This window comes from Gnatocerus cornutus, chromosome 1, assembly GCF_029298725.1.
Source record: "Gnatocerus cornutus isolate USDA-ARS CGAHR chromosome 1, icGnaCorn1.1, whole genome shotgun sequence".
Taxonomy (NCBI): Eukaryota; Metazoa; Arthropoda; class Insecta; order Coleoptera; family Tenebrionidae; genus Gnatocerus; species Gnatocerus cornutus.
In genome coordinates this window covers 29,185,413-29,213,395 of record NC_142233.1, presented here as the reverse complement: position 1 = coordinate 29,213,395, position 27,983 = coordinate 29,185,413, and the positions used below count along the sequence as shown (strand labels likewise).

General features: G+C 37.1%; 10 protein-coding genes and 1 long non-coding RNA gene across 17 annotated transcripts; 5 read left to right on the top strand and 6 right to left on the bottom strand.

The window, feature by feature from the left end:
* Positions 1 to 3: 3 nt before the first annotated feature.
* On the bottom strand, positions 4 to 4,527 carry LOC148181397 (uncharacterized). The gene is made up of 7 exons (XM_088050253.1): positions 4,338 to 4,527; positions 4,253 to 4,283; positions 3,845 to 3,966; positions 858 to 3,794; positions 634 to 776; positions 393 to 588; positions 4 to 344 (listed from the first exon to the last, which is right to left on the bottom strand). The coding sequence occupies exons 1-7, from the start codon at positions 4,349 to 4,351 to the stop codon at positions 80 to 82; spliced, it is 3,708 nt and encodes a 1,235-aa protein (XP_087906379.1). The 5' UTR covers positions 4,352 to 4,527; the 3' UTR covers positions 4 to 79.
* Positions 4,373 to 6,084, top strand: LOC148181396 (uncharacterized). Its single transcript, XM_088049810.1, has 9 exons — positions 4,373 to 4,396; positions 4,440 to 4,463; positions 4,508 to 4,519; positions 4,585 to 4,664; positions 4,710 to 5,007; positions 5,057 to 5,303; positions 5,353 to 5,568; positions 5,614 to 5,849; positions 5,896 to 6,084. The coding sequence occupies exons 1-9, from the start codon at positions 4,373 to 4,375 to the stop codon at positions 6,082 to 6,084; spliced, it is 1,326 nt and encodes a 441-aa protein (XP_087905936.1).
* On the bottom strand, positions 5,538 to 7,736 carry LOC148181395 (uncharacterized). Its single transcript, XR_015771032.1, has 3 exons — positions 6,373 to 7,736; positions 6,094 to 6,160; positions 5,538 to 5,557 (listed from the first exon to the last, which is right to left on the bottom strand). It is a non-coding gene; the product is annotated as an uncharacterized LOC148181395 (long non-coding RNA).
* Positions 7,737 to 7,829: 93 nt separating this feature from the next.
* Positions 7,830 to 10,242, bottom strand: LOC148181394 (uncharacterized). Of its 4 annotated transcripts, XM_088049066.1 has the most exons (5): positions 10,105 to 10,242; positions 9,531 to 10,050; positions 9,250 to 9,454; positions 8,841 to 9,164; positions 7,830 to 8,738 (listed from the first exon to the last, which is right to left on the bottom strand). In XM_088049066.1, exons 1-5 carry the CDS (start codon positions 10,105 to 10,107, stop codon positions 8,717 to 8,719), a joined length of 1,074 nt encoding a protein of 357 aa, XP_087905192.1. In that variant the 5' UTR covers positions 10,108 to 10,242; the 3' UTR covers positions 7,830 to 8,716. The 4 variants fall into 4 exon arrangements, with proteins under 4 accessions (XP_087905192.1, XP_087905174.1, XP_087905182.1 ...); XM_088049048.1 differs by having other exon boundaries at positions 9,531 to 10,242; XM_088049056.1 differs by having other exon boundaries at positions 7,830 to 8,583; positions 9,531 to 10,242.
* A 24-nt stretch (positions 10,243 to 10,266) lies between these two features.
* LOC148181393 (mitochondrial GTPase 1) lies at positions 10,267 to 11,463 on the top strand. Its single transcript, XM_088049077.1, has one exon. The coding sequence runs from the start codon at positions 10,473 to 10,475 to the stop codon at positions 11,427 to 11,429; it is 957 nt and encodes a 318-aa protein (XP_087905203.1). The 5' UTR covers positions 10,267 to 10,472; the 3' UTR covers positions 11,430 to 11,463.
* Positions 11,464 to 11,551: 88 nt separating this feature from the next.
* SdhD (succinate dehydrogenase, subunit D) lies at positions 11,552 to 12,606 on the top strand. The gene is made up of 3 exons (XM_088049099.1): positions 11,552 to 11,799; positions 11,852 to 12,155; positions 12,261 to 12,606. Exons 1-3 carry the CDS (start codon positions 11,757 to 11,759, stop codon positions 12,451 to 12,453), a joined length of 540 nt encoding a protein of 179 aa, XP_087905225.1. The 5' UTR covers positions 11,552 to 11,756; the 3' UTR covers positions 12,454 to 12,606.
* PTPMT1 (protein tyrosine phosphatase, mitochondrial 1) lies at positions 12,485 to 14,112 on the bottom strand. The gene is made up of 5 exons (XM_088049089.1): positions 13,895 to 14,112; positions 13,702 to 13,840; positions 13,060 to 13,137; positions 12,795 to 13,007; positions 12,485 to 12,750 (listed from the first exon to the last, which is right to left on the bottom strand). The coding sequence occupies exons 1-5, from the start codon at positions 13,906 to 13,908 to the stop codon at positions 12,613 to 12,615; spliced, it is 582 nt and encodes a 193-aa protein (XP_087905215.1). The 5' UTR covers positions 13,909 to 14,112; the 3' UTR covers positions 12,485 to 12,612.
* Positions 14,113 to 15,832: 1,720 nt separating this feature from the next.
* On the bottom strand, positions 15,833 to 18,688 carry Hrd3 (HMG-coA reductase degradation 3). 3 transcript variants are annotated; one of them, XM_088049030.1, is made up of 7 exons: positions 18,123 to 18,688; positions 17,663 to 18,070; positions 17,142 to 17,608; positions 16,658 to 17,086; positions 16,397 to 16,603; positions 16,069 to 16,347; positions 15,833 to 16,016 (listed from the first exon to the last, which is right to left on the bottom strand). In XM_088049030.1, exons 1-7 carry the CDS (start codon positions 18,376 to 18,378, stop codon positions 15,882 to 15,884), a joined length of 2,181 nt encoding a protein of 726 aa, XP_087905156.1. In that variant the 5' UTR covers positions 18,379 to 18,688; the 3' UTR covers positions 15,833 to 15,881. The 3 variants fall into 3 exon arrangements, with proteins under 3 accessions (XP_087905156.1, XP_087905147.1, XP_087905163.1); XM_088049021.1 differs by having other exon boundaries at positions 17,663 to 18,109; positions 18,159 to 18,688; XM_088049037.1 differs by having other exon boundaries at positions 17,663 to 18,100; positions 18,159 to 18,688.
* An 81-nt stretch (positions 18,689 to 18,769) lies between these two features.
* HSPBAP1 (HSPB1 associated protein 1) lies at positions 18,770 to 20,461 on the bottom strand. Its single transcript, XM_088038916.1, has 8 exons — positions 20,376 to 20,461; positions 20,015 to 20,319; positions 19,818 to 19,964; positions 19,632 to 19,768; positions 19,466 to 19,584; positions 19,302 to 19,423; positions 19,136 to 19,255; positions 18,770 to 19,090 (listed from the first exon to the last, which is right to left on the bottom strand). Exons 2-8 carry the CDS (start codon positions 20,192 to 20,194, stop codon positions 18,770 to 18,772), a joined length of 1,146 nt encoding a protein of 381 aa, XP_087895042.1. The 5' UTR covers positions 20,195 to 20,319; positions 20,376 to 20,461.
* Positions 20,462 to 20,525: 64 nt separating this feature from the next.
* On the top strand, positions 20,526 to 24,633 carry Afti (aftiphilin). 2 transcript variants are annotated; one of them, XM_088038900.1, is made up of 6 exons: positions 20,526 to 20,747; positions 20,853 to 20,976; positions 21,027 to 22,162; positions 22,214 to 22,418; positions 22,572 to 22,706; positions 22,926 to 24,633. In XM_088038900.1, the coding sequence occupies exons 2-6, from the start codon at positions 20,853 to 20,855 to the stop codon at positions 24,338 to 24,340; spliced, it is 3,015 nt and encodes a 1,004-aa protein (XP_087895026.1). In that variant the 5' UTR covers positions 20,526 to 20,747; the 3' UTR covers positions 24,341 to 24,633. The 2 variants fall into 2 exon arrangements, with proteins under 2 accessions (XP_087895026.1, XP_087895033.1); XM_088038907.1 differs by lacking the exon at positions 22,572 to 22,706 and having other exon boundaries at positions 20,528 to 20,747.
* A 234-nt stretch (positions 24,634 to 24,867) lies between these two features.
* LOC148181387 (uncharacterized) lies at positions 24,868 to 27,969 on the top strand. Its single transcript, XM_088049742.1, has 7 exons — positions 24,868 to 25,105; positions 25,156 to 25,255; positions 25,305 to 25,627; positions 25,673 to 25,820; positions 25,867 to 26,161; positions 26,207 to 26,329; positions 26,375 to 27,969. The coding sequence occupies exons 1-7, from the start codon at positions 24,936 to 24,938 to the stop codon at positions 27,958 to 27,960; spliced, it is 2,745 nt and encodes a 914-aa protein (XP_087905868.1). The 5' UTR covers positions 24,868 to 24,935; the 3' UTR covers positions 27,961 to 27,969.
* Positions 27,970 to 27,983: the final 14 nt, after the last annotated feature.

Sequence of the window (27,983 nt, the reverse complement as noted above, 5' to 3'; positions counted from 1 at the left end):
AAAAAGATTACAATATTATTTATTAATGTATAGTTATGTATAAACGACTCTCAAAATATGGTGTCTTATTTGTACTTAATCACCGTAACTCCTTCATTCTTGGAAGTATTTTCCTTTTTTCCTTCAAAGTAATGTAGTCCTCCAGTTTTTGCCGGAAAGATACAAACAAATCTAAATTCTTCGGACAATTTTCGGCTAGCTGTTTAATTTCATTCTCATTCACTGCACCTATCTCAAATTTTATCCCAATATCTTTCGAATAATTGAAATGCTCCAAATCAGTAACATCCACTAAAACTTTGAAGGCGCAAACTAGCGGTACACTGCGTACCTTGTAAATAACTCTAAAACCAAAACTTCAGCTCAATTCAACGATAAACAAGAAAACTTACCTAAAATCTTTATCCATAGTTAGATTCGATTTGAAAAAATCTTTTTGGAAGGAATGAAACCGTAACATTGACATTTTAACATAGTCCAGGAGAGATAAAATGTCATAACTATCCCCCAAAGCCGATTTTATGACACCACTGCTCAATTTGTTTTTAAATGACTTGAAAATAAACCGTGCAAGTGGTTCCGACGAAACTAAACAAAATTATGATTATTTAATTATATCGATTATATCGTTACCTGCCAGCCTGTTGATAGTTTCAATATTTGTCACTCGATTGGTTTCAACATCGACTTCCACCACGAAGCCAAGGGTTCCAAATAGCGTGGAAAAATGATGAGTAATCCCCTGTGTATTTTCTAGCTTCCAGCAATTTTGACAACTGAAATTAAAAATATAGAAAAATATTGCGGGTCGAGAGGGAGTGGCACAAACTTCCGTTTCCGCGAAGTAAAAACTGTACCTTTTTTGGTGATCCGTAACTCTTGTTTCGATACTTGGACAGGCGTCATCATTTTCTTCAATCGTGTCTGGAGTTGACTCGATACTATCCTGTCGAGTTTTTTTAGTATCTATTAACTCAGGAACTTGCAATGATTTAAAACTGAAGTTTTGAAGGTATCCGAAGATCTGTTTGTTCTGTGTGTTGATATTTTCCATTATATCTGGGACCTCCGATAGTCTCTTGATCTTTACATTTTTTCTTAACTCGATTTTGGTATTTTCATTGCCTTCTGGTTCGCTATCAATGTTTCTTAACTCGGTATTGGATATTTCATTGCTTCCCGATTCAATAACCATGTTGTCTTCAGTTAGTATGCCTATGCTAGACGTGGCTGAATCGTTGGAGCCAATTGGATGTGTATTATCAATGTCTTTATCCCCATCTAATTTCTTTTTCAAAACGTAAGTGTCGTTAATACAAGCGAGTTTATTCTTTGGAATGTCATATAGTGAAGCATCAGGAGAATTTTCAGCGAATGCTTTTCCAATTTCCAAGCTTCCATCAAGGTGACTATCAGCGAGCTCTGGCTTGGAGATATGCGCTATACTTTCGAAATTTAAAGGACAGTTTTCACTCTTCTCTTCCATTCTTGATGTCATAAGCGAAACCAAATCGGGTTTATAATACGTACATTTTAGCAGATGTTGAGTATCGTCAGCACCAGAGCTCAAATTCGTTAAATTGATGTGAAAAGAGGACTCAGGCGTTCTACAAGCACTATTGCATTCGGAGAGAATCCGGGAATTCTTCGGACTTTTAAAAGGCACTGGTTTTCTAAGGGGAATTTTGCATCTACTATCGTTTTTTAAAGGAGTCCGTCTTGTATACCCACCTGAGTCTTTCACAGAATCCAGAAAACTTTGTTGTAAACTTTCTTCAAATTGAGCCTTTTTTTGTGGTGTTTCAAGGGATAAATAATTCTGGATGTGGCTACTGTGATTACCTTCACGTAACGATTTTGACTGGTGCATCGACGAATGAGTGGGAATGTCTGGTGAGTCAAGAGGTGCGAGCTTTAATTGATCATTCTGAGGTATTTTGATATTGTCTTTTCCAAGAGGAGATAACAAACTTAACTCCGTTCCATTTTTTAATTTTAAATTCGATGTTTCAAAAGTAAAGTTAGTACTATCCGCTTTTATGAAATCTAAATATTCCTTTGGATTTGTGGCACGCGAAATTTTATGGGAGGTATCTTTTACCTCATTTACCCCGTTTATTTCTGTTGATTTTCCACGGGTTTTATTGTGGATAGAAGCATCAATTGATGTTTTTATTGGTGATTTTACGGCATTTACATCTTCTTGGTATGAAATGTCCATATCGACCATACTCATTGGTTGATGTTCCATATCGAGCACGGAGTTAGAAGATACGTGTGTCTTCACTGGCATTTGTTCCAAGTTTGCATTCCTCATCTGCACTTGACAAGTGAATTCCATATTAATTTCAGACTGATCCGAAGTTCGAACATTAGCACCGTTTTCATCTTCCAGCGATTGCATGTTTACATTTTTTGTTATTGCTTGACGAGTAAAGCTCATATCATTTGATTTCAACGAAAGGCATTCTGCATCACTCCTAAGTTCAGGCAGTTTGCAAGTAAGCGGTTTTACAATATTCAAATCAACTGGTGTCTCCTGATATCTAATATCCATACCATCTCCTGTCAGTAATTGGTTCTCTTGGCATTCCAGAGCGTTGTTATTCAGTGGTATCTTACGAGTGAATTCCATGTCAAGTGAAGTATTCGTAGTCATATTCATTTGTTCTGGGACCCGCGTTTTCTTCATCTTAACTTGACAAGTAAATTCCATATCAATTTCAGACTGGTCTGAAGCTTGAACATTAGCGATAGCACCGTTTGAATTCCCAAGCTGTTCTACAATTAAATTTTTTGTTGTTGAATGACAAGTGAAGTCCATATCGTTTGATTTTAGCGAAAGGCAGTCTTGTCCACTTTCGGGTGTTTTATAAGGCACCGGCTTAGTATTCGAGTCTGGTACCTTCCGGTAAGAAATATCCATATTTTCATTCATTTTTTCTGGTAATAGCACGTTCTTCGTCTCCCCTTGACAAGTGAATTCCAAATCCGTGTCTGATTTCCCTACACTCATTGGCGAATTTACAAAACTTATACCTTTGGCTGTTTCCTGACATGTAAGATCCAAGTCATTTGTTAAGACTTCCAGGTTTGTAGCGTCATTGATAATATTTTGTGGCAAGTTACAAGTTAGCTCCATGTCAAGCGAAGGTACTGGCAACTTTGGCACCTGACAAGTGAAATCCATATCGTCCACGTTAGCGACAGCTTCAACAATGACATTTATTGGGGCCTGACAAGATAAAAGATCTTCATCAGCCATTTTTGAACTGATTTCGTTTGGAGGCAATTTTCCAGTTAATTCCACATCAATCAGAATTGTGTTATTCTTTGACGGCTTTGGACAGATATTTTTAGCTGGTACTTGACAAGTGAAGTCCATTTCACTTAATCCTAAACTTTCCACAGGATTGGCCTCAGTTAAAGTTTTATCCAGACTGTGTGGTTCTGCTTTGCCAGCGTCGTCTCCACCAAAGCTGACATGTGATACCACACCAGAAGAAATCTTTTTTGCATAATTGACAATACTTATTTTTGAAGGGGGACAGTACGGTATATTTTCTTTATCGATGTAAAAACTTTGTTGTGTTAATTCCATATCCTGGACAAGTACATTTGTACTAATGTCGCCACAAATAGAAAAAAACTCAGTTGATTGTTCAGTTTTAGAACTGGTAGTCATCAAGTGCTCTCGTGATGATTGTGTAGACTGTGTGGAATTAGTATGGTTAACATCTTCTTCATAAGTGGTGTCCCAGATAGTAACCTTTTCTGGATCAGGTGCAAATTGCCTTTGAAAAAACGTTAATTGTGGGATTGTTTTCAAAGAGGCTATACTGACTTTATGAAATTGCTACTTGCAAAGCTAACTCTGCGGGCTGGCTTCGCCATGCTAGTATCATCACAGGGTTCTATAACATCAATTTCCTCAAATGGATTTCGTGATTTGGGGGTTTTAAGGATCTGCAAGCGAAAAATCTTTCAGGAAAGTCCACCATTTTGAGTTACTTTATGAACGTTGGAGTGCCGTAGGAGTTATTCTGCATTTTTTTACTATAAATGTGAATTCAAACAAGAAAACCGAAAAACTCGTTAATGGATGCATAAAGTAGTTTGAAACAGTTTTTGTATATACATAATTATAATATAAGAATTCCGAACAACTAAAATATTTCTACAATTCTCAGCTAAACTACGCCCCTCTTTTATACAACAATAAGTTTAAAACCTTATTGTTGACATTGCTTACCGATGATCTCCGCTTGTTTTTTTCCCGTATCCTTAAAAAATATTGCCATTAACAATTACTACACAACATAACCAAAGCTACGTACTCATCCTGCTCCATATTACACTTGAATATTAAATAATGCACAAAAAACTCTTCACAAACGTAAATAAAACAATTCAAACTTTTGATCGTTGTTGTCGTTAAGTTGAAATTTAAAATGACAATCAGCGTTACCACCACACCGAACGTGGAATCCCTAAATTGACAATCTAGGGACCCTACAAAGTAACTAGCGCGAATTTTAAATTTGTCAATTTTTTTTCTTGACAGGTCCTGAATCTCTTATTTAGAAAATCATGGATTTGGTGGAATTTCATAAATCGTCTCTTGATTCTAGAGAGGAAATTGAACCCATACCAAGCGCAAACGAGTACGATTAAAGTAACAGTGAAGTACGTATTCATTTTTTTTCTAGTATTCTAATTGATAAATTGCTGCAAATCTTAAAAGACTCTGATTTTACTATACAATCCAAAATAGAAGCGTTGGAAAAAATTGATATTACCATACAAATTATCACTTTTAAAATTTATGAAGTGACGCATGATTTTAAAGTTAGAATCAGTGAAGTAGTGGAACAGAGAAACCGAATTTTATCATCTTTTGACAATAAATCGGAATTGTCTCTGATTATCCATGATCTGGATCAAAAAATTTTTGATTTGGAGAAGCAGCTAAATGATAGAATGGCGGAACTGAAGAAACAAAAAATTGCAAGTTTCTTCTTATCCGTGAAGATTTTTAGAACTAAATACGTTGTAGGATTACCAGCAAAAAGCTGAAACTTTCCTGTTCCAACTAGATGGGGATACAGCTCTAATGCAAGACCATTTGAAAGAACTAAAATATGAGCTTGAAGTTACAATTAGTAAAATGTATAAAACACAAGTGCTTCTGCTGAATAGAAGATATGCCCCTATAGTTAATCTCTTAGAAGAACATATGGCTCATTATGAGAAATTAAAACTTAATGGTTGGAAGGTTGAGCAATCCGATTCAAGACTCTCGGGTTTTTAATCAAAGACGATTTTTTTTCATACTAATTTATTAATTTACAGAAATTCTTGAAGGCAACGGTCTTAAATTTACACCTTCTGGGAAATTACTGACGCGCACTGGAAGCCTCCTTACATTTGAGGAAGCCCAAGATAAAGGCTACTTCAAGGAGATACAACATTCTCTTGACAAGATTTTGAAGTTCTTTAGGGAACAAGACCAGAAGCAGCAAGCGTTTGACAATATTGGCTCTGCAGACTCGTCCTCCTACAACGAAAGTCCGTTTTAAAATTCACACTTTCCAATACATATTTATATTACAGCTCTAAGACTTGAGGCCAAAGCGTCATCAGAAGATGTGCGATACTTGAAAGAAAATCTTGGCCAAGCTTTAACTCTTGCTTTGGCCGAGGTAATAGAAAAACAACCTCGCGATCCGATTCACTATCTTGGTCATTATCTATTCAAATATCGCTACAATCTTGAGTTGGACGAAATGCAGAAAAAAGAACTTGAAGGACTGGCTGAGCGAAGGAAAATGGTTGCACAGGAGAGATGGGTAATTTCTGTGTATGTTATTGAGTTGGCCAACGTGATCTTTCTAGAAACGGTTTGTTGAAGACGAAGCTAGAGATATAGTTATTGAGCTGATACTACGTACTGAACAAGCAATTTACGAACAAGAATTGAGGAGAATTGAGCTTGAACAGATGTTAGCAGAGGAGGAAGAAGAAGAAGAAGAAGCTGAAGAATCTCAAGAGTTTCTTGAAGAGGCTAGAGACAAATTTGAATGAAATACTCACGTTCGCTTTTTCAACCAATCTTGTCGCAATATTTCTTCACCATTTTCGACCCTCTCTTCCGAATTACCTGTGAGATCAAATTCTTATTATACTCTTTACGCACAAAACAATGTCAAATAAAAACTGGTAAAAATCGCTCAAGAAGTAAAAAAAATGCCTTTAGTCAGTTTTTCTAATTTGGATCGATGGACGCTTGAATGCGCAAATATGGCTTAAGTATCTTGAGGTAGTGCCTTATTATCTTTCGTGATATTAAAACAATTTTTACAAATACCTCACCTGTAAGAAAACGCTCGTAAATCTTGACGAATGCGGCGAACTGACCCAAAAGATTATTTTTCGAATCGCATTACGACCAAAAACATTACTTGATATCATCATGGACCTCGGCTGGGGACGCAAGTATCTTCAGTTCGTTCGTACATAAACCGACGATGGCTTGGCACTGGTTATTTTTCCGCAAGGCGATATTTCTTTCTTCCATTGTTTTGATTTAACTTTGTCGCTCACAGGGCGGGGAACGTGTTATGAAGAATAAGTTAGCGTGGTCTTTTGGACCATTAGAGCTATGCATTTGAGTTTCCGAAACGATTAAATTACTACTTTTCATCGAGTTGGACTGTGCTAACCAACGATAGTGCTAATCAGATTTGAATGTGCTCAATGTTTTCAATTCTTTCAATATAACATTAGTGAAACATGGGCAAGCCGGAAACACTATTCGCCTTTGCGCGTTTGTTTGGAAAACGAATATAATTTAGATATTTCTAATATTGAATGTAATGTACGCTAGCGCTTGACGGAGTTAAAACTGTATTGAAAGGAGTAATTTCGCAAATTCTTCAAAGTAGAATGGGCAAAAATATTTGATTTAGTTTCGCATACTTTCAACGCCAAAAAATTGTACGTATGAACGCAACTTTAAGTATCTCAGTTTTGTCCTGTAGCTTTGCCATGTTTCTGAACTTTTGCACATCCAAACATCTGCCAGCACTGCAAAATTGTATTTACTATGAGAAAAATGTTTCAGATTAGAAGTTTTGATGTGTAAAGTTTGTTGTTTCATGCAGATTTTGCTTATGTACGCATTCTAAATATTTTTTGTATATTTTCTTTATAAATTTGATTAGAATTGCATAATTCTTCATTGTAAGTTAACCTTCGTTTATTTACAGTTGATAAGATATTTGCACAGTTGCGGATAATTTAGAGTTTTCAAAGAGTATTGACCAACGTCAACGTCATTATTAAAGTATTAAATTTCTTGCCAAACTAATAAAAAACTTGTTCAACATCTTCACAACTAGTATAAAAGTTTTTTTTACATAGGTATATTCTAGGGTGATATTGGACCTATTAACAAAAAAAGCATTAATTAAAGATACAATAAAACTTGAAATTAAACCTTTGTAAAAACGTTCTCTTAAAATCAAAAGGAAATTGGTGTAATGTGCTGTAAAGTATAGCTGATATCTAAATTCTTATCACGGTAGTCACCGTAATTTACAATTTCGGTAAATATTGCAATGGACCTTGAATTCACGCCCTGATATCAAATCATTGAAATGCGTAACGTGGCGCTTAAAACTTGAGCACGTGACCGCTTGTTAATCAAAGGCGATTTGCTAAACTCAGTTTAAGTTTTGGAATAATTCGAGCGCGACTAATCCCGCAAGTGCCGGAATTACTAAATCCATGGGCGCACTGTTAATCGAAGGATAAATGACAAAATCACCGAGATATCAGACAATATTTATTCCAAACAAATGTCAACTATACAACTCACGGATTAAAAGTACAAAAAATTTCTTATGTTGTTATGATTAAAACTAGTAAACGCATTGCATTCGTTAATCTATGGACATTAAAAACGCAGCAGAGTAATTTGGGCGCCATCAATTTTTTTTAGAGAAAATACGCATCTTAAAATTGATCAAAAAATAATTCGTATTGTTTTGCGCTCACGCTGAATTAATAAAATATGGCTACGTAAGATGTACACACAATAGAAGAAAATCGGTTTAGATCTTGAATGCCGTGTCTGTACAAGGACCAAGGCCATCACCGTACGCATTACCACTAAGAATAAAAAGAATATGGAAATGAAAAGAACCGCTGCACTGCGTTTTTTCTCTTTCACATTTATGGGAATAATGCACTTATGAAATAAAAAAAATCTACCTAATCGACACGAAACTAGACTATCCTAGAACAAAAATAACTAAGCTACTTTAGATCAGGTAGATATCTGCAACTGAAAATTTCCAATCTATATAAGGCTAATTGGCGCTTCCATTGCACAAAAACCTACCGCAAATATACAAATTTACCCAAATTTGACTACTGTTGGCGCACTATTTGTCATGTAAAAGTTATGTATATTCACAACTACCTCTACCAAGTCCGTTTTAAGCTAGTATCCGCATGATAGTAAGACGTACCGCACTGAGATGTCGCTCTACTCCAAACGCAACGCCAGCTTAAAAATAACTGTAAATAAAAAAGAAACTTGGGTAAATTACTTACATCTCCTTATATAGAATGAAAACACCATCTAGTATATATTTACACTTTTTCAAATAAATCAATTTAATCTTCATACTAGGCAAAACTGTTTTCAGTCTCAAATCTTGGACCAAAACTTCCTGAAACAACACCTCTTTAATATTTTCAAAAGTTCTCCCAAAAATCTCCAAAGAGGCATCGTTTCGTCATATTTGCTAAAGATACACTCCAATTTGACTTACCCTCCTCTCTGTTGTGGCAGTGGAGGGTAAGCGGCATCGTAAGAACCACGACCTCCTGCTCCTGTACTGTACGAATCTCCGTACGCGCCAGGATTTCCATATGCAGGGGCTGTACCATACCCTCGGTTTTCGCTGTAACCGCCGCTCTGAGGAGGAGGATTTCCGAAACTGCCGCTTCCTGTGCCATAGCCACTAGCTGGGGCACCGGTGGGACCACCGTAACCGCCTGGAGCACTAGCTGGAGGACTGCCGTAGCCACCACTGTAGCCATTGGAAGAGCCCGTGCCGTAGCCGCCGCGATCCGGGAATCCGCCAGTACCACCCCTAAACAACGATGAAATATTTTAAATGACGAGCAATAAATTGACGACCGTGTATTGGAAAAGACTTTCTGCAGACTTTTACATACATTGGTTTGGGTCCTTGATCTCTTCTGCTGTAGAGTTCGCCTACGGGAGCTCCGCGATCGAATGATCCTGGCCCCCTTGGTGGTGGACCCTGTTGATCCAAGAGTGGTCTTCTATCATTCAGCAGTGGCCTCCTATCATCATATTCTGCAGGGGGCGGCCTTCTATCATCAAACTCTCCTCTAGGTCCATCTGGAAACCCATAACCTCGAGTATCTCCATAAGAACGACCATCTGACTTTCAACCCATCGCAAAATACCAACAACCCTACATAAAACTTACCAAAATCGTTACTGAAAGGTCTGCGATCGCCGCCAAATCCACCCCCGCGACGATCATCGTATGCAGGTCTCCGATCCCCATAACCCCCATCGTAACCACCTCGCTGAGGTCTATCATAACCTCCAAATCTATCCCCGCCACCACCATATGGTGGATAATCCCGACCACCGCCGAAACCACCCCCGTTTCTATGAGGCGGTCCGCGAAAATCATTCCTTGCATACGGACCTCCTCTGTCTTTACCGCCTCGCATGGGACCACCGCCTCCAGGACCACGCCTGGGTTTGACACGTCCTTTTTCCACGGAAATTCTACCGCCCATAAAATTCGTGCCATTAAGTTCGGCGATTGCTTTCATAGCAAGATCGTGATCTTCGAGATGAAGAAATCCACATCTGTTCGAGATATCGCATTCTGCAATTGATCCGTACGGAGCAAATAATTGGCGCAAATCATCGGTGGTAACTCCATTAGGAAGGCTTCCAACAAACACTTTCGTTGTGGTTTCAGAACGGCGATTCTGGGGTTGACATATATCACTATCGGTTTTAGGCACAACAGACTGCTCACTTACCATGTTGTGATTTTAAACGCTAATTGAACACCGGCAATATCGTATTAAAATTGAAATGAACCGAAAAGGGCGATTGATGGCGTCTTGGCGTCACCGCAAACAAATACCAACATAAAAAAACAAAACTAAATAAACCTAACATGTGCGGCGCTAAATTTAATTGTGACCCAGATTTTGGTAAAATTATAAATTTTCTGGGATTAAATATTAAAATATAATTCAGGTTTACCTAAAAATAATCATTATAATGGTCAAACTTTTATTTAATCACGAATTAATTCAATCTGTTACATGTGTCAGGTTATAGGTTATATTCCCTGTCAAGAGTTGCCAAAACGTAAAAGTTTCTTGTGCGCTGTTTTACAAAAATGACCCGCCATGTGTCTCCTGACATGTTTAGAAGTGTCTTCAAAACCATCGATAAAGATATTTTGAGGTGGTTCCCAAGCCACATGGGTCGAGGGCTTAAGCAAATGCAACATAAGCTGCGTTCTGTTGACTGCATTATTGAAGTGCATGACGCCCGGATTCCTATTTCTGGACGAAATACTGAGTTCAAGTACACCATAAGTGGAATTAAGCCACACATTTTGGTTCTAAATAAGGTTGATCTGATTGATACAAAATTGATACCAAAGATAACTCAAAGCTTAAGAAACGAGTATGAACATCTCATTTTTACAAACTGCAAGGACCAGCAATGTAAAGGTGTGAACAGTCTGTTTCCACTTACCCAGGATATAATACAACAATCTGACAGATTTAACAGAACAGGAAATGAAGACCACTGTGTTATGATAATTGGAGTTCCTAATGTTGGCAAATCGTCATTGATTAATACCTTACGCATAAGACATCTGCATAAAGGCAATGCGACTCATGTTGGAGCGGCCCCTGGAATCACCAGAAGTGTTTTACATAAAATTAAAATGAGTGAAAATCCACTCTTTTATTTGTTGGATACTCCTGGAATTCTATCACCAAAAATCGACAGTACGGAAGTGGGCTTAAAACTGACATTATGTGCAACAATAAAAGACAGTTTAGTGGGAGAAACGATTATAGCGGATTATCTACTGTTTTGGCTAAATAAGAACGGACATTATAATTATGTGGATTTTTTTAAGCTTTCACAAGCTACTGACAATATTTTAGATGTTTTAACACAAATTAGCATTCAGAATAATCAAACGTTAAAGTTAAGAGACGCAAATAATAGATATGTAATTCGACCAAATTTTGAACATGCTGCTCAGTCAATGTTACAAGCGTTTAGAAGCGGTGCCCTTGGAAAATTTTTACTTGATGAAGACTTGTTAGTGTGAAATTAATGAAATAAATGACATATTCTCATTCAAAGTCGATGTTTGAATTTTCCCGCTGTTCTGGATCGACAGTGACAGTTTTACACATAACCTCAGAATTTGATTCGAACATTATTTATGAAAAAGTAGTGCATTTTTGTGTCGGAAATTGTTAAGTTAAAACGTTAAAAAAAATAAATTTCTCCGATCTTGCGTTTATTACATTAACTTCATATTTTGTGTTTGAAAGTTATTGACGTTTGACAGTTTGACAATCTGACAGAATTAAAAAAATCTCCGAACCTGGAAGCATAAATATCGCAAAATATTCAACCGGTAGACTTTGAAATGGCTTTAACTTTAATTTTACGTAATGCTTCAAAACTGCCAGGTGCGTAATGGTGTTTTTTCCATATTTTTTTTACTGATTACATAACTTGCAGTTGGAGCAGGCCAACCAAATTTTCTGAAAATTGCCGCAGTTATTGTAACAAGAGACCACTCGACTACGTTATGCAAAAATCAGATGATTTTAAGTAAAAATAAGCAGGGGAATTTGAACTTGCTGCCTTACAATGGAGGAATTGCATCCCAAGTGAGAATGATGTCTGCAGATCATAGCAAATTGTGGCCCATTGAAAAGGCTCTGTCTTTGAGCTTGATTGTGTTATTCCCAGCAGCCGTGGCCGCTCCCAACTTTGTTTTTGATAACCTGCTGTCTGTTGTTTCTGTGATTCACTTCCATTGGTAAGAAAAAATGGGTGCAAATGTGGTGTTAATTTATTATGTTATGTGTGTAGTTTTCAACTATTCACATTAACTCGGATACAATTTAAAAAGTTGACTTTGTAGGGGTCTAGAGGCTTGTGTGGCTGATTATGTGCGTCCTATTATTGTTGGAAACTTCATCCCTAAACTAACAATGGGCTTATTGTACTTGATTTCCGCCACAACTTTGGGAGGTCTTATTTATTACAATGTGAGCGATATTGGAGTTGGGAAAACAATTAGGAAGTTCTGGTCCATTAATAGCCAGAAGGCTTAAGAGATTGTTGATGTTTAATAAAGTGCTGTAGTAGAGAACAACGTTTTATTCTAATCACACTATTGTACCAATTTTTTATAAATTGTTATAATAAAATTACCAAGTTATGAAAAGATGTCAAACAATATCACTAATAAATTACTTACAAATACAGTAACGCTAATTATTGTCATTGATGTTGGGAATGTTCAGTTCATAAAAGATTCTTAAAGCTTCTAATTGCTTGGTATGTAGTAAGATATGTGGTCTTTTGTCTTGCATGTGGGTCACTGCTTTTTCTGGGGTCCAACCGTATTTCTACAAGAATAATTTAGTAGTGTATATTGACTTCGTTGCCGTACCTGGATAAGGTAACACCCAACTAAAGTAGCGCTGCGAGTTCTACCAGCTTTACAATGTACATAAACTGTTGGTTTTCTCTCATTTACAGCTAAATTACTATTAGCAAATAAATTAATAAATTTAACGCCGTCTTTAAGTTTGTCTTGACAAGGTGTTGCGAATATATCTGTCGTTGCCAGTTGTAAAAACTCAACTCCGTAAGCGCTCCATCTCTAAAAAGGCAAATCGTTGGTCGTAATTCTAATTTACGATCGGATTTTATACCTTTCCATTATTGGCGAAAAATAATTCGTAATCTTCGTTCATGGAAATTACTGCTTTTACGTTTTCATCCTCTACAAGCTGAAATATAGAAAAGAAACGAGACGGTGAACGAAAGGTGGAACTTATTTGGTCAAAAGAAGTCTATGAAGAAAAAACTGTTACCTACGGAGCTAAAAGTTAATGATCAGTTTAGGAATCCCATAAAACCATGAAAAGAAAAGAATTAACACCCGGACACCAAAGAAACGGATTAGACACAAGCTCGTGATGGAATTTAAGGATTTGTGGCCTTTTTTGGTATGGTTTTCTGCTTCATACATTCAAACAGAACCGTATTAAAAGTTTAACATGGGTCTCATTTTAGAACAGAAAATGTCCACTTTAGTCATTTTAAGGAGTGAAGTGGCCATTTTTTAGTGTTTATTTTGTAATCCATGTTCCCCCTTTCCCCGTGAGACAAAATTTGAAATTGTACAATTTCCACTCCTGTGAACCTTTGTAAGTGCCTCCCAGAGTTCAAGTTCACAGATCGTTCCATTCATGAGCTCTCGGTCAAGGTCACACTATTGACTACGTGTAAAATAGATCAATGTAACATGCACTAAAAGGAACTGAAAAGAAAAGCTGTAAAGATGACTTTACCTGTCTAGTGATACTGGGAAAAGGTAAAGCTCCTAATATTACGTTCTCATCTATCCTGTCATACCAACGTCTTGAAGAAATTTTTTCCATAACCACATTGTAGAACAACGTTGGGTAAAATGTAAACCTCGCAAACATGCTTTTAATTTTTAATATTTTAGGCGGAATGTTTCACTTTTATATGATTTGTCACCTGTTTGTATTCATTTTCGTAGCTGATTGTCTTCCGTGATGAGTTTTGAGCAAATGACAAAGCTGACCCACATTCTTCACTAAAAGTAAGGTTAGGCAGATAGCAGAAAATGGAACAGTAAAACGTTGGTTTGCGATTATTTTTAAGTAATTATGTAAAATGCCATTGCTTGTTTTATAGTAGAATACATAAATGAAGGTCGCAACAAAAAGTTGGAACTAATTACAGCCGATTTTAATTGTTGATAATGACTGGATTTTGTATCATTTTTTATTCATTTATTGCACATTTACACTACAGTGAGGTCAAAATATAAATTTTCAATTTGCAACACAAAGTTAATATTTGAAATTTGGATTCAAACATTTCATTTCAAATTTTATCCTATTTTAAAGGTGTATATCAAAAAACTTTTTTATTTTTCATTTATTGACTTATTCCAATTTATTACATCCAAGTTTCTCGAGTCAGAACTGAAAAAAAACAGTACAAAAAAATTTCATTAAAAAAAAGCAAGTGCGCACATAAAGATAGCCTGTTACACGTAAAACCTTTCATGAATAATTCACTTTCATGCATAGTTTATATTTTTCTTTTTTCTTGTACAAAAAAATTAGTAATTGATGAGAATTTTACCTAGTTAAGCAAATGACCTCATAAAATTCGTTTTTGCGAGAGCCATTGGCAACAGAATTACTTTTCACCAAATCCTCTTTTTCAAGGTGCAAAAGAATTGAAAGCATCTGCTTTGGTCTGTCCTATTTTGATAATTTTGCGGATATATATATGGTCGATTTATACTTCCTTTTGCGCCGAAGGAGGCCCATTTTGACGACTAATACATATTGAAACTCTTTTCCACACAAGCTTATGTCCAGCAGCCATATTACTTCGTTTTTTGGAAATACAAAACATTGTTAACTCGATGTATTTGCTTTCTTTCTAGGTACTTACCGATATGTACGATTGATCTTGGGGAAATCAATTACTTGATACGGCCATAATTAGTAAAATGTAACAAAAAAAAAAACAACAGCCAATACAAACGAGGGTGGGAATAATTTACTACAAAACTGCCCAAGGCCAACACTCCAAAAATCACAGATTTTAGGCGCTACAATACTGATAGCGGTGTAATCGGACAAAAATCCGTTTAGTCTGAATAATTTTTTTATTACTTTTATTAACTACATATTTCTCTCCATGTACCATGTACAATATGTCTTATGTTGCCCTGGTGTAAGGGGCTTAAAATGGAACCCTCACAATGCTGCAAGGCTTGCTGTATCTAACATCAACGTTCGAACACAGGAACGAAAAAGTGAAAGATGAGGTGGTGTCTTCCGAGAGTTAGAGTCCTATGTGTCTTCTGTATCGTCTAATTGCAGTTCGAGAGATCAGTGGTACGAACCGTTTTGAAGTCACATCCCTTTCACCCCCCGTTACAGCACCCTCCAACACTCGGCAGCTCGCTCAGATCAGAGTTAAGGACTTAACTCATGAAGTAATTTTCTAAAACTATCACTGTTATAGTTTGTTTAGCTTTCTTAGTGTGCTTTTAAAACAGGATCCTTTAAAGTGTTGTGTTTTGAAGGGGCCTTACTAGTACAAATTTCAAAACGGCAGAATTCTTAAAATTTTAACTGTTGCTGTAGTGCTGAACAGGCCGACATACTTTGAAATTCAGCATGAATCTTTAAATTCTAAGTGTTTTTCAAAGGTGATTTTTTTGGCTGAAAGCGAAATCTCCTGTGGAAAAAACAGGATAGATTCCTTAATTTTGACTTTTTAAAAAGGCTCTCTTTGGAAAAACAGTGTACATTCGATAAAATTTGACTTTAAGGAAGGGTACTTTTAAAAACAGGGTGGATTCCATAAAATTTGCCTTTTACGAAGGGTACCCTAAAAATAGGGTGAACTCAAAAAAAAAGACCATACTAGTAGTAACATGTGACAGTTCATAAAAAAAAATGTACAAAACGATATCTTAAACAGGTTGCGGAATCTGTGGTCTTCGGAAGTAAACGATAGCAGCCAAGACAGCCGTCAAAGTAGTAATCAAGTACAAATCCCAGTTGGATCCAAACATTTCATTGAAATCAAGGAGATTAGACAACTGACTCTGGAAAGCAAAAATGAGTAAAAATATTCGTATTGATCGAAATTTTCCAAACCTCACGCAAACTGTCCAAACTAAAAATTAAATTAAGTTTGAATAATGCCAGAGCGACGGGAACTTTCGCATCAGCGCTAGTTTCTGCTGCCAAATCGTAGCATCGTTTTGCTAAATGGATGTCTTTCGCCATTCCGAGTCCCTGCTCGTGCATGTAGCCTAAGTTAAACATTGCTTGAGCATTGTGTTGTTGGTCTGAAGCCAGGCGGTAGTGACTAGCAGCAGTTTCATAGTCGACGGGAGTTCCCAAACCGTAATAATGGTAGTCACCCATCTTCACCTGAAAATTTTAAAATAGAGCGATGCTCAAATCGCTAATTTAATTGTACCTGTGCTGCTGAGTAACCTTGAGCTGCAGCCCGTCCCCAGAATAAAAGCGCTCTTGCAAGAGACTCTTGAGTGCTAAACATTGGTACCTCGCTCCTGTCCAATAAAAATGCGGCGTTGCTTTGAGCCACTTCATACCCCAACTCCGCCAGTAACGCGTATTGGACGAAAGCTTCGTTAAATCTATTTTCATTATAATCGGAATGAGCCTAAAAATCGTTTATTTAAAACAACGTGGTTTTCTTATTAATGTTTTACTTTACTTGCATGAGAATTTCTCCCCATCGTCCTCTTTCTGCAACATTCTTAAATAACTCGACAGCTGTCGGACAAGACCTCAACATTCCAGTTCCTTGAGCATGCATTTGTCCTAAATTGTAATAGGCCAAGACATGACCCGATTGAGAAGCCAAAGAAAAGTATTTATTGGCTAGTTTGTAATCTTTTCGTACTCCTAATCCGCTGAAATACATGTTGCCTAGTTGAAGTTGACCATCGACCCAGCCTTGATCCGCCGCGGCCAAAAAGTACTTGTAGGCTTTGGTGTAGTCTTTTTCAACTCCTCGGCCGTAAAGGTACATCAAGCCTAATCCACTTAAGCCCACTGGGTTGTTCAAATCGGAGGCTTTCTTGAAGTATTTGAATGCTGTGTCGTTATCGGCTTTCACCTCGTCACTGCCGTCCAAGTAAATCTGCAAATACAGGAAATTTTAATTTAGTCTCCAGTTTCTTCATTGGTAAAAGTACCTTTCCTAAATAGGCCATGGCGATGGCGTTTCCAGCGTTAGCAGCTTGGGTAAAATAATGCATGGCTTTCTGGTAATCCAAATCAACGCCTCTTCCACCTTGATAATGCAACTGGCCTAATCCAACTTGTGCTTGAATATCGCCTTTCTCAGCGAGTAACTGGTAATATTCAATCAAGTCATTGTCCAAAATTCCTGAGGTGTAGCCGTTTTCTAGTTCATCCAAGAGTCGTATTCTCTGAATTGCAGCGCCTCCACCAAACGATACTCCTTGACTGACTTTATCTGCTACTTGTCTGTAGAAATCCAAAGCTTTTTCACAACTTGGTGCGACGGTAATTCCAGACCAATAGCGGTAGCCCAAAACCATTTGCGCCCAAGTACTTCCGCCGAGCGCTCCAAATGTGTAATGAACCAAAGCTTTAGATTGACTGACGTTTACAGTCAAGCCAGTCGCGTATAGGAACCCTGTAATTAGACGTATTTTTATCAAGTTTCTATCTCTGACTTGCAAAAACCTACCTAAACCCGTGTGGCCATCAGCGTTGCCGGCCTCTGCCAATGACTGGAAAATTTCCTTAGCAGCCTGTAAGTCTTGTTCCAAAGGATTTCCAAAAACCCGCGCCCATCCCACCAATCCCTTAGCTTCATTATTGCCCTTCTCAGAGGCTCTTTGTAACAACTCATAAGCATGTTTCTTATCAGGCCTTGTTTTGTTCAACAGAGCCACCGCCTCCTCGTAAATCAGTTTAGCAGTCAATTCCTCAGTTGTCAATTCTTTTGTAACAACTTCAGGTGGCGGTGGCAATTCATCAACATCTACAGATGTCTCAAGGTCCGTTTCTTCAATCATGACATTTTTTAAACCAATTTCCTGAACCATTTTTTGGATGACTTTTGCTTGGTCAAGCATAAAAAGGTCTACGGCGTCTGAAATTTCATCATTAGCATTCGTGTCCCCTAGAATGCCTTAATTTAAAACCTCTATCCCTGAGTTCCACGTGTACGGTCACCTTACCTTTTCTTCGCTCGCGTTCTTTCGTTAAATCGGGCGCAGGTACTACCTTCAGAACAGAAGCCTCGTCGTCTTCCTCCTGCGACCCCACAAACTTACCCTCTGTCTTTTCATCGTCTTTTTTGTCACTTTTGGAGCTGTCGGGAGGCCCTTGCAATTCCTCTTCTGAGAACTCGCAGCACAGCAAACACACGAAGAGAAAAAATAATAGTTTATGGCGCATTCTGAATACTTTTTAGTAATTTTTGTAATATCTAATCACATACGTGTCCTAAAAACGTCACGACCATTGATTTTTGAGTTTGAGTCTTTAGCTACACGTTCACTTTACATTTTATGGAACACTTCAAGGGCTTTTTATGTAACTCACTTGGCAAAAAGATCATAAATTTGTTTTCAAGATCACAATAATTTTTACGGTTAGCAATCACACACTCGGTCTCGGTGTTTCTTGTTTGTCATATGTGACATTTTCACACTGGAGCTGTCACATTGACAGCACTCTATGTGTATTATTGGTTGCCTAAGTGCAAGAAACTTTTAGTTGAAATAATTTATTTGAAGCCTCAAAACTCCATGATCGGAATTTTATTAGAGTCAAAACACAACACATCTTATTTTAAAAATTTATTTTGTATTAGTTGTACTGTGTCAGGATGTGTGAATGCATTTATTACATCAATTAAATCATTGGCGAAACTATAATCTTCTTCTGGGGTTTCATCTTCCCTTGGAAATCGATTTCTTTGTTTAGTAATGAACATACGGAATTCTTCATCTGAGAGTTCACCTATACGATGTAAAAACGGATTTTTTTTTAAGTATTCCTGTTGTGCAATAACAGCCTTTTTGTCTTTATTGTGACTTGCTTTCATAATATCTTTACATTTTTTAACCAATTTTATTGAACTCTCCATGGTCATGTTTTGTGCATCCTAAAAAAGCACATACGTAACACATAATTTCCGTTTGTATACAACCTCATCAAAATTCGGGTTTAAAATAGTATTCCTCATATCACCTTGGTCTAGATTCATAACTATTTGTGAAATAAAAAATTGAACCAATGATTCCTTCAGTCTGTCCTCATCATCTGTAGCCTGCAGTAAATATAAGAATTCGGACAATTTCCAGAAAAAAACTTACTAGAGGCAACCAGACATTTATACTGATGGCAAGATCTAAATTTTCCACATAATGCCACCACTTGTGGGGCACACACAAAACTTCTCCTGCTTCCAGGATGATTTTTCTGCAACGTTTAACTCCTAAACTTTTTTACGTGGTGATTTTACTTTAAGCTGTTATACCCTTAAAATCCTCAGTTTTGGGGCTGTAGAAATTTAGTCTGGAATATATACTTGACTCTTCATAAGGGACTCTTGATGGTTTCAAATCTTCCTCTGGTGGAAACAAAATCCACTGTTTTCTACAGAAATATGACAAAATTGGTTAAGTGTAATTATTCAATTTTACCTGCCATAGACCTGAGCAATTAAATTACAACCATAAGTGTCAATATGGCATGGAGTGTGAGCTCCTGTTGATCCTATCCATATTGTTGAATCTTCTGAAGACAGCTCAGGAAAACCAAAATTAGCCCAATTGATATTCTATAACTTTACAAATAGATCAACAGTAATAATTAATAAATTTAGTTACATCTCTAAGGGCTTGGATATCATTAAGCCATTCCCTTAGATGTTTGTAGTCAAAGTACATCCATTTATCACTAGTTGATTCTGAATGTGACAAAAACTCCTCAAAAGTAGCAAGTTTTGTGGTTGTACTCCTCTCCCATTGGGGTTCCTTGAATAATTAACTATAAAAAGACGTTAAATGAACTCACAGTTACTCACTGGTGTAAACGACTTTGTTCCACATCGAAATCTCAGCTCATCAGTTTTTAACAGTTCTTGCCAGTCCTGCAAAGTCCACGAAAGAAGTTCCCAGTTCAACTGGTGTTTAATGATAAATGGTTCATTTGAATTCAAAATCAATTCTCTTAACTCGTTGCGGTTACTTGTTTCACTTTCCATAACGAAAAAATAGAATTTCCTCTGGTCACGTGATATATATGGGTTATGTTCTTTTTGTTGTTATTCACAGTTGTTATTGTTCTTTACGTCTTGTCAAAATCGACAAGTTACATTTGTACCAACCCCTAAAAACAAGATTTATTACAAAAGCGTTTTAATTATTTGTGTTAAATATCGCTACAAAATACAAATATCCAACGTGTAGGTGTGAAAGTATTAAAAGTTCTCGACTCATTACCGACGACCTGCCAACAGGTCATCTTATTTAAAATTAGCGCTAAAATTAGTTCACAATCCACGTGATTCCGTACCGATCGCTGATTGGTGACAACTCAATTTGTGGTTAATATGGCGTCTGCAGCTGTCAAGTGTATTAGATGAAATAACAATAATTGTGTAAAAAATAACTTAATGGTATTTAGATCGCATAAGTAAAAAGTTACGCAGTACTATTATAATAAGTTTTCTTAATTTAATTAAAATACCGAGTTAACATTTCGTTTTTGTGTTATCGTGTCTCAGAGTTGACATATTTTACGTTATTAACATTCAGGTAAATGTGTATTAATTGTGGTAATTTTCATTCTAATCGTTGTGGTATTCCTCAAGGTCGTACGTGTTGTAAATAGAATTAAGTGTGTCATCTTTTTTCTCACAGATGTCGAATTTGATTCCACCCTTGTTGAGCAGTTCACCACCTCCTATTGTTGGGCCCATTGATGAAGACGATGACGATGAATTTGGAGATTTTCGAGCGGCTGCAAATTCATATGACTGTGATGGTAAGGTCTCTGCTGTAACTCTTGTATTGGTCTCATTTACTAATTTGTAGAACTTTCTCCACCATCTTCTCCTCAAAAAACACCAGAGAAAGAACTGAAAACTGATAGTTTACAAGTCAATTTAGATATAAATTTCAATAAAAGCCAAAAATTTACGAGTGCGTCAGAAATGCCAAGCCAAAACATAGAAGATTCAGTTATTACAGAAGTTTACAAAGATTTCCAAGATAGAAGAAAAAGTTTGACTGAAATAGATGTTTTTAAAGAGTGTGAAATTCAAGTCAATTGTAGCCATAGTCAATCACAACCAATTTTTATTGATAACAAGGAAGATCTTCCTGACAGTACTTCACCATATGAGGAGCCAGTCAAAGAAATGAACCAAGAAGTGAATGATCAAAATGAGTTTTCTGATCTTCATTGTGCAGCACCCAATTCTTGCAATGATGAGAATTGTATTGATCAAAACACTGAAGTTGGTCAAAGTAACAGCATAATTGAGGAGATCATGTTTGATGCTTTTAGTGAAAGTATCCAGGAGAATACTAGCAATTCTGATGATTTATCAGAAATCAATGAATTCAATGAGATTAAATCAGATAATGAGTGTGTAGAACAATTACATGAAGATATTACAGATGGAGATAGCATGAAAGAAGATAAGTGTGTCTCTGAATCTGGTGATAAATTGAGTGATTTTTCATCAACAATATTACCTGGTAGTGATGATCTAAAATTGAGTGATAATGATGATCATGATGAAGATGATGACGAGTTTGGAGAATTTAGTAAGCCTGTTGAAAATGAAGTTGCGGAAGAGCCAGTCGTTTCAGAAGATGAATTTGATGAATTTGTAAATTCATGTCCTCCATTAACAGAAGATGTTGAACAAAATGATGATGACTTTGGAGACTTTGCAGATTTTTCTTCCCACAATGAAACTCCCACGCTTTTAGCCATTAACGAAAAAAATGCAGCTGATAAAAGCGAGACGATTTTGAAAGATATATTTCCGTCGGTGGATATCAAAATGGATGAATTTGAATATACTGATGAAACTAAAGAAAATACAGTATTTCATGAACTAAAGGATGTGACTGAAACTAAAGCCTTAATTTATCAGTGGTCTAAGTCAAATAGTCAGAAACTATTCTTCAAAGCTTTAAATATTGATACCAGAAACATTGTAAGTGAATTTTTTACTTCACATAAATGGTCTTCAAGGTATGAATTTCAGTTGTATGGGCCTACTTGCAATCCTTCTATGCCCAGGTTTGCCGCCAATCTAGGCTTAACACCATTAGAACCCATGAAAACCGAAATACTCACACCTATTCCCGTGCAAAACGCTTCGAGTCCGTCCAATTCTAGTCAAAAGAACAGTGATATTCCTACAGCACAATTTGATTGGAGCGGTTCAGGACTCATTAATCCTCTTGATTGTAAGTATTTGCTTTAACTTGATCAGATATAGTTGATATAAGTTTTGAACGCTAATATACTTGCAACTTTTTTCCATGCTCACTAAATGGATTCCTTAATGTTTATTTCCACTAATCCTAAACAAAACCTGATGACATATTAAAACACAAAAGACTCACAAACAATGCTCTTAGATTTAGAACAATTGGTAGCTTCATTAGACATTCCTTCAACTACCCGTCCTAACTCTAACCAATCCTCTTCACCATCCAATGAATTGCTGGATGAATGGGATCTTTGGTTGCAATGTAAGTATATGAGGAGGACGTTCAATAGAATGCATGATGCAGTGTATTGATTTTGACTAATTCTGATTTTTGGTGTTCGGTTTCTCAGTAGAATTTCAAATTGCGCGCCTGTAATTTTGGTAAAATTAAAAATTTAATGTTCTGTTTCATATCATTGCATGTATAGTCTATTTTTCTCATTGTTTAACGCTTTTCGTAAAACTCGATGTAATTTTGCAGCAGCGCCATCAGAACTGCGAAACGTACCTGAAGATGCTTCACCGGCACCTGTTCAAACCGACTTCTTGCCACTCAGATCGGACAAAATTGAGACGGCATCAAACTTGTTCGAAACAGAGTTTGCAGGAAAAGAACCCGCAAAAGGGCCAGTGCTGTCAGAGACAGAAAGCAGGGAATTTTCGAAACCATACGAACAATCGGATAATTTCTCTCCGTTTCAATCACCGAAATTAATTCCCTTGCGTGAAACTCACATTTCCGCGGAAGTAAATGATTTAAATAGTAAGCCGGGCTGGTTAGAACCGACTATATTAACACCAGATTTGCCGAGAAAAGAAACTGTCGTAGATCCCGTGGACGACGACGAATTCGACGACTTCCAGATGGTGTTGCCTGAAGAGAAAAGTGCACCAGAAGTGAAAGACAACACGTTTACTTTGTCAGATTTGAGCGAATTCGAAGTACCAAATAAACCAGTTGGTGTAGAAAAAAATGAACAGCCACATAATCATGAACATATCTTTGGAATTGCAATGACTAACAATTCAGATACTCCAGCGGTCCAAAAACAAACTGAGAAGGAGGAAGACGAGTTTACCGATTTTCATTCTTCGTTGCCTCAACCGCAGATTTTAAGCCCACTGAAGCCTGTTGCTTTGGAACCTCTTAAACCAACTCTGCAACACTCTCAGCCTGTAATGCAGATCAATTGGCCTGATCCAGGAGTTACGGACGAAGATATACAAAATATCGAATTGAGTTACTCGCGTAAAGGGGAATCGAAAGGAGTTAGAGAAGTGACTAAAGAGAATTCTTTGGAGGATGACGAATGGAGCGACTTTGTGTCGGTTACCAATCCTGTTAAGGCGATACTACCGGAGAGAACGGCTACTCCAGATCTACCTTTATCAGTATTAAATTTGGGTCAAGTTCAGGCGCCCAAGCAGCCGATTCCGGTTATAACACCCAGCGGTTTGGTTCAAACTAAATTATCGTCAAATATGAAGTCAGTGGTTCAAACTTCGATACAACCTAATCTTTTTAAACCACCACCTACTCAGTTTCAACCATCTACCATTAGCAGTCAATACGCTGCTAATTTCCCTGGGACCACATCTTCCAATAGTCTGTCAACCAACCACGACGACGAAGATGATTGGAGTGACTTCGTTTCAAGTCAACCACCTCCTCAAGTTAATGGGTATCAACAAAAGTCCGGGAAACCGCCCCAAATCAACTGGACAAATGCAACAACTAACATAATCATGAATCCTACGCATTTTGAGACGTTGCAAAATTTCGGAGCGCCCCAAAAGAAGGTTCCAGCAATGCCGACCAGACATGTGATCCCGAGTATTTCCACCATTCCCGATTTAGATTTTATTGCTCCCAAAAATCGGACTAGTAAAAAATGACTAAGGGAGCAAGTTATGCTGTAAGGTGACGGCATGTAAAATGAAATTCTAGTTGAAATGGGTTTAGTGTTGGCTGTACACGTGAGTCGAGTGACATTCCACCTATTTATTTAAAAGCGTGAAACGGACTAGGAAATGTTGAATCAAATTTAAAGTATTTTTCGTTACGTACTTAAAAGTTCTGTTGTATTTACGTTAAACCACCAACTTCTTGTTCTCTTAACGTCCATGTACATATATAAAAGTATTGTTATTTATCATTCCAAATTGTATATAAAGATAATGTTTAATTATGTGGTCTTTTCTCATCAAATCCGCTTGTCCCGTCATATTGACGATCTTGTCATTTTTGATTATCCCTTCACTTAAATTCCAGTTAAAGTACTCAAAAGATATGTGGGGTAGGTAACTTTTTCCTTTCTTTTTTTCACTTTTGCATTAAATTAGTTACGTTTCTGTGGTGTTTGGTTTCCTCAATGACTAGTTCTGACAATTTATTCAAAAGAATGTTTGTAACGGCTAAAATCGATATTCTGAATTCCCAAGTAACGTCAGTCGATACAAACAAAACAGAATGTGTTCATAAAAACCGAAAATGACTTTGGCGAATTTTGATTTATATTATCACATGACCAATCACTACAGAAAAATTAGAGAGGCTAAAGCAGTAATTGATTGTTCGTCTCCTAAAGGTTACAATAAAAACGCGTGTAGCTCCAAATACGTGAATAATTCGTGCAATAGTCGCACCTCATACGGCCCCAGGTAAACTATTTACCACAAAAATGACTTCATTATTCCGTTTTTTGTTTTAGAAAACTTAGATCCTGCTCTCCCACTATTCGACCCTCGGATTGCTGCTTAGTGGACTACCAGAGATGTTTTAGTGCACCTACATGCAAAAAGCCTGATTGGGTATATTACTCTTATGTGTAAACGTTTGGTTTAATAGATATTTTATTAGAAAGATTTTGTTGTTACCAGCGGGACAACATTTCAAAATAAAAAAGAACCAAAGACACCTAAAAAAACACCTCCAGCGCCCAACAATGAAAACAAACAAAATAAATGTTGTGATAAAACATGTATTAAGGAAAAGACAAGGCAAAAAAGTGAAGAACGAAAATCACCGAGAAAGCCGTCGCCAAAACGAGAAAAAGAGGTAACGAAACCAAAAAGGGAAACACAGTCACCCAGACGGAACGAAATAAAAACACCGACGAAACAGCAAAAACAAACAGTACAAGAAATTGAATGCAAACATAGTGATTGTAAACATTGTCAAACGTAAGTTACCCTGAAGAACTGCACCCTTTTAAAATTGGTTGGTAGTTTCAGTAATAATGCGCAAGAATCAGAGTATGTCCATTTCTTATTAAAAATTACCGAAGATATATTAAGAAATAACTTATATACTGAAAAAGAAATGGACAAATTGTTTGAAAGCCACATCAAAGCAAACAAAAATCGCTTAAATGAAGTAAACTGCAGGTCGTTACGAACTTTTATTAAAAACTCAGTTTTAGAAGAGAATGAGGGATCAAATCAAGCAGTTGAAACAAGAACTTAATCTGCCGTTACCTCCTCGAGATGGGTGTGAATGTAAGGAAACAGAATCGCAGTCATCAAAACCGAGTGGCTCTCAAACACCTAAAGCTTCAACTCCGACTGACAAATCAAATTGCGGTTGCGAGAATGGGGCCGATAAACAAAGAGATTCTAGAAGCCGTCCAAAACAACAAGCACAGAAACCGGCTAAATCACCAGAATTTAGGAATAAAAGCCCTTACCGAAAACAGGAAGTGAATAAGAAAAAAATCGGTAACTGATTTGAGTACTCCCACATTGTTTGATTCTTCTTTGTAGATATAACGCCAGTTCCGAAGATTATTCCACCAGAAAAATGCAAAGATCCAGCCCATTGTATTCCTAGTGGGCAAGATCAACCTCTTTCAACCTCTAACAAGGAAATGAACCAGAAAAAAATCGGTAACTGATTTCAGTACTCCCACATTGTTTGATTCTTCTTTGTAGATATAACGCCAGTTCCGACGATTGTTCCACCCGAAAACTGCAAAGATCCCGTCCATTGTATTCCTAAAGGGCAAGACCATCCCCAGACTCCTCCTTCAACCCCCAGCAAGGTCAAAGTGAAAAATAAAAACGGAGAGAGTGACGAAACTCAAATGGTACAATACACAACTCCTGATTCCGAAGATCCGTGCTACTGCAACGTGCCTCTTCAAAGAACTGCGTTAAAAATACAAGTAGAGGACGAAAATGAAGAGTACATTCTAGTAGACGGCCCGGTCTGTATGCCACGGTCTATGTTGGAGACGAAAACGATACCTGTGTTGGTACAAAATGCATCATCAATGGTTATAAATCGTTTTGAACCAGTTTCCAATCAACAAAACAGTCTAGTTTCTGGAGTAAATTTATATCAACAAAGCAGTTTAATGGAGACACACGAGGAGGAGGCTCCAATACAAAGTATAAGTGAAGAATTCAAAAAAGAAAAAGCTGAAAGAGATTATGATATCACACCACAACGTGACACTAGTTTGAGTGATGATAACAAACCACCAGAAACTCGTGAGAAGAATGTTGGTTGTACACCAGAAGATTGTCCGAAGAAACAAGCTTCGTTTAATGACGACAAGTATCACTACTTGCTAGTGGATGTGGCTACAAGCGTATCGAATAATCACATTGGTTCTCCGAATTTAATGTCGTCGAATGAGGTAACAAAACCTACTGTTGAGGACAACGAATATCAGCGGCTAATGAAGGAAGAGTATCAGGTAGACAATACACCCCAAAATGAAAATGAGCCTCAAAAAGTCCCTGATACACAAATTTTGCTTGTAGAGACCGAATTGGCTGGAGAACCGCTACTAACTACATCAGAAAGCGAAAAGTCATCAGATTCTGGTTCAAATATTGAAGATGACCTTATATTTGAAGACGAAATAATGCATGATGAAACAGAAATTAAGAATGAAGAGTTGCCACAGGAAGAAATACCATACAACATATCTGAAAATTCTCCACCACCACGGCCAGAAGAGTTGATGGCCCAACGTCCTTCCATTTTGAAGACTGCAAATTTTCCATCACGTCATGGTGAAGCCCCTAAAGTTAGATATTCTTTGATGGAGAACACAATGCCTGATCTATCTTACTTACAAAAATTGGCGGCTGCTCAAAATCCTGGCGTGGTTAAGAAACATACCCCACTGAAAAATAAATTACTTGACGAAGACAAAGAGTCATTTGAAAAAATTACCAGCATATATGAGAAAGAGAAAGACAGGCATAGTTCACTTAGCCCGGAACATTTAGCGATAATTAATCAATTAGATCAGTTACCTGAAATGCAGGATCAATCAAATGAACATGTTACCATGAATGAGAAAATGAAGGAATTTAGGACCATTGACGAAGAGGATGCTGGAAAGAGGCGATTTCAAATTAGTAAAGAGGACAAGTTTGAAATCAGAAGAGTGAGTGTGGCGGAAATTACAGACCAAGAAAATGAAAAAAATAAGGAGAAATCAAAAACCACTTGCTGCTGGATGGGGAAAAAGAAAGGGAGTTTTAGTTCAGATAATTTCTGATACATTGTTTACACGTAAAGTTC

Bases quoted from the DNA above. Each gene is read 5' to 3' on its own strand.
- LOC148181397 (XM_088050253.1), bottom strand. The intron at 3,967-4,252 runs GTAAGCAATGTC...TTTCGCTTGCAG, and splicing joins AAAACAAGCGGAGATCATCG to ATCCTTAAAACCCCCAAATC. The intron at 345-392 runs GTAAGTTTTCTT...TTTTGGTTTTAG, and splicing joins ACTATGGATAAAGATTTTAG to AGTTATTTACAAGGTACGCA.
- LOC148181396 (XM_088049810.1), top strand. From the start codon at position 4,373: ATGCACAAAAAACTCTTCACAAAC. The intron at 4,397-4,439 runs GTAAATAAAACA...GTTGTCGTTAAG, and splicing joins ACAAAAAACTCTTCACAAAC to TTGAAATTTAAAATGACAAT. The intron at 5,304-5,352 runs GTTTTTAATCAA...ATTAATTTACAG, and splicing joins ATCCGATTCAAGACTCTCGG to AAATTCTTGAAGGCAACGGT.
- LOC148181394 (XM_088049048.1), bottom strand. From the start codon at position 10,107: ATGGTAAGTGAGCAGTCTGTTGTGCCTAAAACCGATAGTGATATATGT. The intron at 9,455-9,530 runs GTAAGTTTTATG...GAGATACTCGAG, and splicing joins ACCTTTCAGTAACGATTTTG to GTTATGGGTTTCCAGATGGA. The intron at 8,739-8,840 runs GTAAGTCAAATT...GTGTTGTTTCAG, and splicing joins CTGCCACAACAGAGAGGAGG to GAAGTTTTGGTCCAAGATTT.
- LOC148181393 (XM_088049077.1), top strand. From the start codon at position 10,473: ATGACCCGCCATGTGTCTCCTGACATGTTTAGAAGTGTCTTCAAAACC.
- SdhD (XM_088049099.1), top strand. From the start codon at position 11,757: ATGGCTTTAACTTTAATTTTACGTAATGCTTCAAAACTGCCAG. The intron at 11,800-11,851 runs GTGCGTAATGGT...CATAACTTGCAG, and splicing joins TAATGCTTCAAAACTGCCAG to TTGGAGCAGGCCAACCAAAT. The intron at 12,156-12,260 runs GTAAGAAAAAAT...TTGACTTTGTAG, and splicing joins TCTGTGATTCACTTCCATTG to GGGTCTAGAGGCTTGTGTGG.
- PTPMT1 (XM_088049089.1), bottom strand. The intron at 13,138-13,701 runs GTAAAGTCATCT...TCTATATTTCAG, and splicing joins TTCCCAGTATCACTAGACAG to CTTGTAGAGGATGAAAACGT. The intron at 12,751-12,794 runs GTACGGCAACGA...TTATTCTTGTAG, and splicing joins TTGGGTGTTACCTTATCCAG to AAATACGGTTGGACCCCAGA.
- Hrd3 (XM_088049021.1), bottom strand. From the start codon at position 18,378: ATGCGCCATAAACTATTATTTTTTCTCTTCGTGTGTTTGCTGTGCTGC. The intron at 18,110-18,158 runs GTAAGGTGACCG...TTTTAAATTAAG, and splicing joins AGAACGCGAGCGAAGAAAAG to GCATTCTAGGGGACACGAAT. The intron at 16,017-16,068 runs GTTTGGAAAATT...TTTGCTTTCCAG, and splicing joins GTTTGGACAGTTTGCGTGAG to AGTCAGTTGTCTAATCTCCT.
- HSPBAP1 (XM_088038916.1), bottom strand. From the start codon at position 20,194: ATGGAAAGTGAAACAAGTAACCGCAACGAGTTAAGAGAATTGATTTTG. The intron at 19,585-19,631 runs GTAAAATTGAAT...ATATTTCTGTAG, and splicing joins ATTGCTCAGGTCTATGGCAG to AAAACAGTGGATTTTGTTTC. The intron at 19,091-19,135 runs GTTGTATACAAA...GTGCTTTTTTAG, and splicing joins TAAACCCGAATTTTGATGAG to GATGCACAAAACATGACCAT.
- Afti (XM_088038900.1), top strand. From the start codon at position 20,853: ATGTCGAATTTGATTCCACCCTTGTTGAGCAGTTCACCACCTCCTATT. The intron at 22,419-22,571 runs GTAAGTATTTGC...AAAACACAAAAG, and splicing joins ACTCATTAATCCTCTTGATT to ACTCACAAACAATGCTCTTA. The intron at 22,707-22,925 runs GTAAGTATATGA...GTAATTTTGCAG, and splicing joins ATGGGATCTTTGGTTGCAAT to CAGCGCCATCAGAACTGCGA.
- LOC148181387 (XM_088049742.1), top strand. From the start codon at position 24,936: ATGACTTTGGCGAATTTTGATTTATATTATCACATGACCAATCACTAC. The intron at 25,628-25,672 runs GTAAGTTACCCT...ATTGGTTGGTAG, and splicing joins GATTGTAAACATTGTCAAAC to TTTCAGTAATAATGCGCAAG. The intron at 26,162-26,206 runs GTAACTGATTTG...TCTTCTTTGTAG, and splicing joins AGTGAATAAGAAAAAAATCG to ATATAACGCCAGTTCCGAAG.